General features: G+C 61.2%; 1 protein-coding gene across 1 annotated transcript; it reads right to left on the bottom strand.

Moving 5' to 3' along the window:
- Positions 1–35: 35 nt before the first annotated feature.
- Positions 36–8,117, bottom strand: PLP2 (proteolipid protein 2). Its single transcript, XM_073321561.2, has 5 exons — positions 6,975–8,117; positions 2,530–2,685; positions 1,654–1,749; positions 1,096–1,186; positions 36–865 (listed from the first exon to the last, which is right to left on the bottom strand). The coding sequence occupies exons 1-5, from the start codon at positions 7,062–7,064 to the stop codon at positions 846–848; spliced, it is 453 nt and encodes a 150-aa protein (XP_073177662.1). The 5' UTR covers positions 7,065–8,117; the 3' UTR covers positions 36–845.
- Positions 8,118–10,526: the final 2,409 nt, after the last annotated feature.

Raw genomic sequence — 10,526 nt, 5'->3', positions numbered from 1 at the left:
ACCTCCCCCCCCAACATCACTGGGATCAAACAAAACCATTTATCAGTATTTTTATTAACCCTTTTCCCCCCCAAATAAGCAGAAATTAACACAAGCCACATGCAGGATCGGGGACTGGGGCGGAGGGGGGAACGTGAAAGGTTTTGGGGGGGAAGTCAGTGCCCTGAGCGTCACCACATGAATCCCCCCATGTGACATTCCCCACCCAGTCCCCCACCCTGGGGCCGGTTTCCTTGCATTAAGTTTAATTAATTTTAAAAAATCTCCTCCTTATATTAAAATTTATTTCCCTTGAATACATCCCATGGGCTCCGGTTCTGGTAGGCCCTATGTAAACACATGGGTCCTTCTGCCCTAAACAGCTGGCAATGTAACACCCGTTAGCGCAGAAGAAACTGAGGCACAGAAAGAGTAAAGGCACTTGATAAGGAATAAGTGGTAGGGACAGAAAGCACTAGACCCCGCTACCTGCCCTGAGCTGGGGATAGAACCCAGGAGTCCTGGCTCCCAGCAATCCCACCTCCCCGCCCACACCTGTTCAAAACCACTAGACCCCACTGCCCTCATCCTCACTCCAGCCAACCTAGGAAAGTGGGGGTGGCATTGCTGGGATGGGGGGCTGGCTCCTCCCATGCGATCCCCATTGTCAAGGCTTCTAAACATGGGTTTGGTGGGGCCCTGAGGTCAGGGCCGGAATTGGGGATGGGGAGCTGGAGGGAGATTAGTTGGGGGTGGGGGAAATCTCTTATTTGCCCCCCCCCCAGCAGTATGTACAAGAATCCTTAGAAACAGCGAGGTGGTGGGGGGCAAAGACAGCAAAGTGGAGGCTGGGGTCGTGCAACTCTTCAGACAGCCTCCGGGGATTCTGTAAGGAGAGAGAGACCACAAGGGGGCATTAGAGTCAGGGATCACCCCCTATCTTCCCTCGTCTAGCCCCCTGACCCAGCCCCATGGTCGGGCAGGGTCGCTCTCTCCCATCTAGCCCCCCCCCCCCCGCCCCGTGGTGGGGCAAGGTCGACCCCTCCCAGCTCCATGGTGGGGCAGGGTCGCCTGCTCCTGTCTAGGCCCCCCATCCTGGGGAGTGGGGGCACTTACCAGTGGGGGCAGCTGTGTGGGTTTTCCGGAGGGTGGGGAATGTAATATAGGCATCATATGCAAACAGGATGCCGGCCAGGAGCCCAAAGACCTGTGCGGGATGGGACCAAGTGGTAGTTAATTGCAGTATCTGTTGATTGCTGGTAACGAGCAGAGGATTTGCAGTGGGAGGCACTGCTAGGATCCAGGGTTATGGGGGGCGGTTCAAGGCCCCTGGATCAAGAGAAGCAAAAAAATTCCCCCCCCTCCCCAATTTTGGGCAGTTCGCCTCATTTCTTCCCCCACCCCAACATTATGATGCGGCCACCTCTGGGGTCAGGCATGGCAGCTGATTGCAGGGAATGAATGACAGACATGCTGCAGCACAGTGCCCCCTATTGCCAAGGCCAGCACTGACTGGTGGGCAGTGTCCCCTGCTGAGCCCCATGGGGCCCCCAGCGCCCAGCCCTGACTTGCATGGGAGAGCACCCCCTGCTGAGCCCCCTTGCCCTGCTCCCTGCCCCCACGGTGCCCTCCAGTGCCCAGTCCTGGGTGCCAGGGGAGCCACAGTTGCTTTACCCCAGCTGCGATCCCAGCTCCATCCCTGTGGCGAATGACAACGATGAGGGAGGTGATGAGGAAGAGCAAAGCACCAATCACAGCACGGATGAAATCCTGGGGAAGAAAGAAACCGAAGGTAAGAAGCAAGAGAGATGCACCGACCTGTCTTTGGTACGATGCACTTGACCTACATTAACGAAGTTTTTGGCACAGGAACTTCCTTGCATTTTAACGGGCTTTTTTGGCATAAGAATGTGCTTGCATATTAATAAATAAATGAAATTGGTTGCAGGAAATTGTCAGTTTAACAAAGCTTCCTGCATAGAAATTTCTTTGCATTTGTATGGAGTTGTTTCCATGGGAATTTCTATGCCTGTGATAAATTAATTAACTCGTTTGCACAGAAATTTCCTGACAGATGAATAACTTGGCCACTTTTTTATCTGAATTTCTTTGCATTTTAACAAATTTCCCATGGAAAATCCTTGTATATTAAGAAATTAACCAGGGTTTCATGGGGGGATTTTCTCAGTATATTAACCCCTTTAATGGACTTGGGTTTTTTTTACATTGGCATTTCTTGTATGTTTGGTTTTACCTTAATATTTTTTCCCTATGGCAATTTTTTCATTTATTTATTCTAAATTAACAATCTGCATGTGTAGCAATCTCTTTGGGGGTCACAAATCCGCCTTTAAGAATTTGATTGCATTTTAACATAGGTTTTTGTGCTGTAATTTTCTTGCATGTTAATCCATTAAAACCAGTTTCTTAGGGGAACTCCCCCCTTTTTAAGGGTTATTCAGAACAGCGGATTGTACGGCCACCCCGAAGAAGATTACAGCTGCATGTTACAGCACCCCACAATGGTGTGAATAGAATAAAACTCCTTACGCTCCAGCCCCAGTGCACAAAAGCCAGCTGCTTGTTTAATCCTAGGGTGTAGATGATGAAGAAGACGATGGAAAACACCATCTCGAAGATGGCTAAACCCGTGTAACCAGGGGTCCAAGACGCACCGTAGCAGATCAGGATAATAATACAGAGGCCCTGGGTGGGGTGGAAATGGACAAGAGTTAGGAAAATTCTTTAGCCACTGCTAAGATGCAGCCACCTCTGCAGCGCGGCAGCTGGGGACCAGTCGCGCTTAACGCCGCTCAGGGATGGCTCACCCGGTGTTCAGAGGCAGCCGCAGGGCAGGGCAGCTGGGGAACAGCCGTAGACTTTTGGGACAGGACGTGAAAGAGGGAGAATCTTGTTTCCAGTGGCAGCTCCAGGGGGGTGAAAGGAAACCGAATGGGAGCGTCCCTAAAGTGGGATATGGCCCGGACGCCGGGGTTCCCAGCGTGAACATACAGGGAAGGGATAAAGCGGGTAATGAGCAGAATGGGTTGGGGCCCCAAGTTTAGATATTTAAATAAGCACAGCACCCCCCAGCATTGCCCAGCCCCCTGCTCCCCCCAGCACAGTGCCCCCCAGCACCTAGATCTGCACAGCCCCCCCCGCTCCCCACAGCACAGCACCCCCCAGTACCTAGCTCTGCCCAGCCCCCCTGCTCCCCACAGCACAGCGCCCCCAGCACCCAGCTCTGCCCAGCCCCCCTGCACCCCACAGCACAGTACCCCCCCACCCAGCTCTGCCTGTCAAGGGATGGTGCCCCCTGCCCAGCCCCCTGCTCCCCACAGCACAGCACCTTACCCAGCTCTGCCCAGCCCCCTGCTCCCCACAACACAGCGCCCCCCAGCACCAAGCTCTGCCCAGCCCCCCTGCTCCCCACAGCACAGCGCCCCCCAGCACCCAGCTCTGCCCAGCCCCCCTGAACCCCACAGCACAGCACCACCCAGCTCTGCCCAGCCCCCCAGCTCCCCACAGCACAGCGCCCCCCAGCACCCAGCTCTGCCCAGCCCCCTGCTCCCCACAGCACAGCACCTTACCCAGCTCTGCCCAGCCCCCCTGCTCCCCACAGCACAGCGCCCCCCAGCACCCAGCTCTGCCCAGCCCCCTGCTCCCCACAGCACAGCACCTTACCCAGCTCTGCCCAGCCCCCCAGCTCCCCACAGCACAGCGCCCCCCAGCACCCAGCTCTGCCCAGCCCCCTGCTCCCCACAGCACAGCACCTTACCCAGCTCTGCCCAGCCCCCCTGTTACCCACAGCACGGCGCCCCCCAGCTCTGCCTGTCAAAGGACGGTGCCCCCTGCCCAGCCCCCAGCTCCCCACAGCACAGTGCCCCCCAGCTCCCCCTGGCCAGGCCCCCGCAGCCCGGCGCCCCCTAGGAGGGGCAAGGGGGTGGTTGGAGAGTCTGAGTCATGCTGGTATGATCCAGTAGCTGCAAGACGGGGCGTCGCTTCTCTGCCAAGGGCCTGACTCACCCGCCGCTTTCCTGGATGTGCCTGGGGAGAGGTGTCTCTTGAGAGAGGGGAGTGGGGGCTGGTGGTTAGAGCAGGGGGCCGGGAGCCAGGACTCCTGGGTTCTCTCCCCAGCTCTGGGAGGGCAGTGGGGGCTGGTGGTTAGAGCAGGGGGCCGGGAGCCAGGACTCCTGGGTTCTCTCCCCAGCTCTGGGAGGGCAGTGGGGGCTGGTGGGTTAGAGCAGGGGGCCTGGAGCCAGGACTCCTGGGTTCTCTCCCCAGCTCTGGGAGGGCAGTGGGGGCTGGTGGTTAGAGCAGGGGGCCGGGAGCCAGGACTCCTGGGTTCTCTCCCCAGCTCTGGGAGGGCAGTGGGGGCTGGTGGGTTAGAGCAGGGGGCCTGGAGCCAGGACTCCTGGGTTCTCTCCCCAGCTCTGGGAGGGCAGTGGGGGCTGGTGGTTAGAGCAGGGGGCCGGGAGCCAGGACTCCTGGGTTCTCTCCCCAGCTCTGGGAAGGGGGGAGTCTAGTGAGTTAGAGCTGGGGGGTGGGGAGGGAGTGGGAGCCCGGACTCCTGGGTCCCTCGTGGGCTGGGTGGGGCACCCGGGGCGCCTGGGGAATGTTCCAGGTTGAGTCACATCTGGAGGCTAAAAATACCAGCCCACGCTGGGCACACAAAGGGGCGAGTGTGTGTGTGGGGGGGGGGGCCGGTCGCCATGGCAACTACTAAATTAAACCAGCTCTCCCGGCCAAATATTCCCTGGTCGGGAGGGGTGGAGTCTGTCACAGGTGGGGGGCACATGGGGGGGTGTCTTAAAGGGGCGGGGCCCGCGGCGGGCTTGCGAAAGGGGTGGCGCCCCCTACAGGCGGAGCGGAGGGGGGCTGCTCCCGGGGCGGGGCCCGCTGCAGGCGGAGGTGATGGGGGGTGGCACCGGGATGGCACCTGCCCCAGGCGGAGGGGTCGTGGGGTGATAAATCCTAAAGGGACGGGGTGTAACGGGCCGGCCCGCCGTGGCAGGGAGACGGTGCCCCAGCAGTCGTGGGGTGGGGAAAGCGAGGCACGAGGAGACAGGTCTGGACAGGGCGCGGAACTGGGTGGATGTTCCCAACCCCACCGCGCCCTGCTGCTCCCACCCCCACCCCATAAACGCCCCTTCTCCTTCCCCGGAGAACATGTCCCCAGCCTTAAAGGAGCCCTGCCCCTTTAAGAAGGAAAGCCAGGGGAGTGGGGTCTAGTGATTAGTGTGTGGGGGGGGGGAGGGGGGCCTAGGAGCCAGGACTCCTGGGTTCTCTCCCTGGCTCTGGGAGGGAAGTGGGGTCTGGTGGTTAGAGCAGGGGGTGCTGGGAGCCAGGACGCCTGGGTTCTCTCCCTGGTTCTGGGGGCGGGGGGGGGGGGGGGAGTGGGGTCTGGTGGTTAGAGCAGGGGGTGCTGGGAGCCAGGACGCCTGGGTTCTCTTCTTGGCTCATTTCTCCCTTTGCAAGAGCTGGGCAGGGTGGCCGGGTGGTTAATTGATTCTGGGTGAGGCGCAGAGGGTGGGGGGCAGGGAATCCTCCTTCCTGCCCATGGGCACAGCCAGATCTGAGGGGCACGGGGTGGGGTGGAGTCAGGCTTATCATCTCACCCCCCCATTGTACCCCTCCCATCCTAACAAGACACTAACCCCCCCTCCCCCCCATCTCTGCAGCGATGGGGACACTCCCCGCACCCCCCCTTCCACAATACAAACACTCACACGCCCAGAGCCCCACGAGACAGGCCCCACCCCGCATGTGCACACAGCCGGACACACACAGAGACACCCCCCCCGCTCCCTTCCAGCCGCATGGCGTCCACGACACACAGACACGTTCTCTCTAACCCCAGCACTCACACAACAGTGCAGGGCTCAGCCTCTCCCCCAGGGACACACACACACAGCCCTGTCTGGGACAGCCACACCCAGGAACATGGCCCCGGGAGGCCCAGCGGGACACAAACTGCAGGGAGCCTCTGGGGTGTCGAAATAATGGAGGACAGGGAGGAACTAGGATAGGCCCCAGGAGTCCTGGCTTTCCCACACCCTGCTCTAACCACTAGCCCTCACTCCCCTCCCAGAGCCAGGGAGAGAACCCAGGAGTTCGGGCTCCCAGCCCCCCCTGCTCTAACCACCAGACCCCACTCCCCCCCCCCCAGAGCCAGGGAGAAAACCCAGGAGTCCCAGCCCCCAGCCCCCCCTGCTCTAACCACCAGACCCCACTCCCTTCCCAGAGCCAGGGAGAGAACCCAGGAGTCCTGGCTACCAGCCCCCCCTGCTCTAACCACCAGACCCCACTCCTTTCCCAGAGCCAGGGAGAGAACCCAGGAGTCCCCAGCTCCCAACCCCCCCTGCTCTAACCACCAGACCCCACTGCCCTCCCGGAGCCAGGGAGAGAACCCAGGAGTCCCAGCTCCCAGCCCCCCCTGCTCTAACCACCAGACCCCACTCCCTTCCCAGAGCCAGGAGAGAACCCAGGAGTCCCAGCTCCCCCCCCCCCCCCCCCCCCCCCCCCCCGCTCTGGGGTGCCAGCCCTGTTTGAATCTCAGTTCCCTCCACTCTGCTGGCGGGAGGCACACCCCAGCTCTGCAGGTGTTAACCCTTCATGGGCTGCAGCTGATTCATCTCTAACAGGGCGGTAACCCCCCCGAAATCACACACAGATACACACACACACCACACCGAGAGTGGGAGCCAGGACGCCTGGGTTCTCTCCTGCCTCTGGGCGGGAAGTGGGGTCTAGTGGTTAGAGCAGGGCAGGGGGGACCGGGAGCCAGGACTCCTGGGTTCTCTCCCTGGCTCTGGGCAGGGTCTGGTGGGTTCGAGCAGCGGCTGTGGACAGACCGGGTCAGGACCCTGTTTCTGCCTCTGTGGGTAGCGTGTCAGACCTGACACGTGCAGCTGACACCCACGGGCTCCTCCTTCGTCCGTGTGCTCCACGGGACCCCCCCCAAGCTCCGTGCCCCCAGCCCCCGGATAACTCACAATCTCCAGCGCCAGGACGGTGCCCTTGTGGGAGCGGAGGAAGCTGGTGCATTGCCCCATGCACCCCGGGGTGCCGCCAGAGGAGTCCATGGCCCCGGAGAACCCCCCAGACGGCTCCGGCTGTCAAGCGACTGTCAAAGCTGGCAGCCGACGGGGCAGGGCGTAGGGCCGGGCGTGGCTCGGCTCGGGGGGCTGGCCCTTTAAGAGGCGCTGGAGAGAGCCCGTCACTTTAGAAAGGCATTGGAGGGAGAGCGGCTCAGGAAACCAGGGCGGGCACCGGAGGCTGGTTAAGGTGGCGCTGGGGGTGCCGCAGCCTGGTTAAGGTGGCGCCGGAGGGCAAGGAGGGAGGGCACCGGAGTCTGGCCTCGGGGCTGTGGAGGGCTCAGGGGAGAAGCCCGGCTGGTTATGGGGCGCAAGAGGTGCAGAACAGAGGAAGCCGGACAGGAGGGAGGGACGCGGCTGGTCCCTGTTCTACTTAAAGTACCGCACGGGATCTGTTCAGGGGGATAAGGCGCCCCGCCGCGTTTATTGGTAATACCTGAATCAGCCGACGCTGAACGTATGCGTACGGTCGCCATCACACACACACACACTCCGTCTTGTTGTTACCAACTTGTTGCCCCCCCCTTACCGTCCCTGGCCAGGGGCGTGAGACGCGGGAGGGCTGGAGCTGGGCGGCTGCCGAGCAGGAGTCGGGACGAGGGGGGGGTCCCCTGCAAGACACCCCACGTTTCTCGCCGCGTCCCTCTCCTGCGAATCCGTCCCAGAGTCAAAGTCTGGGTCCCTTGGCCCCCTGTGGCGCCTCCTTCTGGGGTCGTCCCAATGCTGCAAAGAGGGTGTCCCCAGAGAAGGGGCCGGCTCCTTGCCCCCAAGGCCGCCCGTGTGTCCGCTCTTCTTCAGTGAGCCCACTTGGCCCGGCTCATTGCCCGGGGTCCCGCTCCCAGGGCCGGAGGCGCTGCCTTCCAGCCTCGGTCATTCAACAGGGCCGTTGATTAACGGGGCGGGGGGGGATCTTATTCTGCTCCCAGCGAAAAGACATTAGACCAGGGCTCAATTCAACGTTTTCTACATAAGGATCTGATACAAAGTTGTGTGAAAATAGAGACCGAACACAAAGTCATGGAAGTTACGGGAAGATGCTTAATGCAGAGATTTATCTCCACCCCCCCCCCGCCCGCTCTGTGCATTACAAATGGCTCAGAAGGGATCTAGTCACCCCCCCACCCGTGTCCCTATCCCCCCTGCTTCCCTCCACCCCTCTATCCCCCCACATCCCTGCTTCCCTCCACCCCTCTATCCATCCATCCCCCCACATCCCTCCATCCCCCCACCCATCCCCCTGCATCCCTCTATCCTGCCACCCCTCTATCCACCCATCCCCCCACACCCGTGTAGCCACCCCCCCCATCTCCCCACACCCTCCTCTATCCATCCAGGTGTTCCCAGACACCTGCCCCTGTGACGAAGTGGGCCTGTTCTTAATGTTTCCTCCGAATAGTGTGGGGGTGCCTCAGTTTCCCCTATGCAGTTCTTAAGTCTCTAGGTGGTGGGGTAAGGGTGTATGATCATTGCAGAGCCCTAGAGGGCAGGTGTGTGCAGGAGTCTGGACACAGAGAATGGCCGACACCCTGTTTCCTGGCAACTGATGGCCTGGGCCCTTCCCCCCTGGGAGGTGAGAGCTGAAGGGTTGGAGAACAAAGGAATCAGGTGCCCTCCTGGCCCGGGAAAGGGACAAAGCCCAGAGGAGGAGGGGCTGGAGGGAGTTTCAGTTTGGGGCTGGCTGAGACATGGAGTGAAGTGCAGACGTGGTTGTCTGGCTCACTGCCCCCCAAAATGGACCCAGCTGAGGGGTCCCGTTCTCTGCACCTGCAAGCTCTGTTTTAGACCATGTTCCTGTCGTCTAATAAACCTTCTGTTTTACTGGCTGGCTGAGAGTCACGTCTGACTGCGGAGTTGGGGGGCAGGACCCTCTGGCTTCCCCAGGAGCCCCACCTGAGTGGATTCGCTGGGGGGAAGCGCCCGGAGGGGCAGAGGATGCTGAATGCTCCGAGGTCAGACCCAGGAAGGTGGAAGCTGTGTGAGCTGTGTGTCCTGAAGACAGGCTGCTCACAGAAAGGCGACTACCCCAGAGTCCTGACTGGCTTCATGGGGAGCAGTTCCAGAGCATCGCCCAGGGACTCCGTGACAGCCCCCCCAACCCAGGAGTGGCTGCACCCTGCAGGGCAGGACCCACGTGGGCGTCATGCCAGTGGCTGAGTCACCTGGTGTTCGCAGAGCCCGGCAGGAAGTGGCCAGGCTGGGCAGAGCCATGCCAGACGGGGGAACAAACAACAGCTGGCACCTGGGGCGGCAAAGCCGGAGTCCCCCCAGCCTGCGAGGGGATTGGGGCCTGAATCCGGGCTCAGCTCCAAGGCTTAATCCGGAGTCACCCCCCTCCCATGCCTACCCCACTTCCCCTCACCCCATCTACCAGCCGGGGGGGAGCCCACACGAGCGGGGCTGGTGGAATCAAGGGCAGCCTGCAGACCTGGAGGGGGCTGAGAGCATGTAGGGGGCATCACCGGTACCATGTGTCTGAACTGCCTCCCCCCACACTGCTCCCTGGCTCCCCCCAGGGGAGGTCTCAACCCCACTCCCCTCCCAGAGCCATGGAGAGAACGCAGGAGTCCTGGCTCCCAGCCCCCACCCCGGCTTTAACCACTAGACCCCACTCCCCTCCCTGATCAGTTCTCTTCCTCCTCCAGCAATATCAGCAGCGTCTGGGCCTCCCACTAACACAAGGATGACGGTGACCAGGAGGGAGGCTCTTGGGAGGCGGGCGGGGGGGGGGGGGAAAGGACTTCTCAAGGGTAGAGCCAGCAGAGAAGAGTCACCCATCAGCCCCCTTCCTCACCAGCCTCTCCCACGCCTCACCCCGAGGCCCCCACCAGCACCTGCCCCGCTCCGCCCCTGAGGGCCATGGCCCACCAGTGACTGCCCCCAAGTTTTTTCCCCCACCCACCATTTGCACAGCCCACCGCCACGTTCCACCCAGTGGGCCTCAGAGGGGCTCTGTCACCACCCCACCCCTTGGCAGCATAGGGATCCCTCCTCCCCCCCATGACCCACTACAGAAAGCCCTGCCCCAGAGACCCAACTGGTAGCCCCCTGGGAGGCTCCCAATTGGCACCTGATCCCCCTACCGGCCCACAGGAGGTCCCTCCAAGAAAGTGTCAGGACAACAATGTGGCTACCATGGCCAACTGTGCTCCTGAACTCCCGGCCTTGACTGGGACTTGGATTCCGACCCTTGCTCCAGACCCACAACTTGACACAAGTTTTGATCTCTGGTGCTGACGTCAGGCCCCCAAGTCCGTGGCTGCTGGCACTCTCCCCTGCATACAACACTCTTCCTCTCCTCCTACCCCCACCATTTGCTACCAGCATCTCCCCCCCCAAGAGGCTGTAATGGTCCTGCCCCCTTTAAAGGCCGGAGGCCTGCTCAGTGATAAGCTCCAGCTGGGGCCGGGTCATGGGTGCTCTATAAAGAGCTGCAGGGTGCAGGGGGAGAGT

This window comes from Lepidochelys kempii, chromosome 23 (assembly GCF_965140285.1).
Source record: "Lepidochelys kempii isolate rLepKem1 chromosome 23, rLepKem1.hap1, whole genome shotgun sequence".
Taxonomy (NCBI): domain Eukaryota; kingdom Metazoa; phylum Chordata; order Testudines; family Cheloniidae; genus Lepidochelys; species Lepidochelys kempii.
This window is presented reverse-complemented; position numbering and strand designations above follow the sequence as displayed.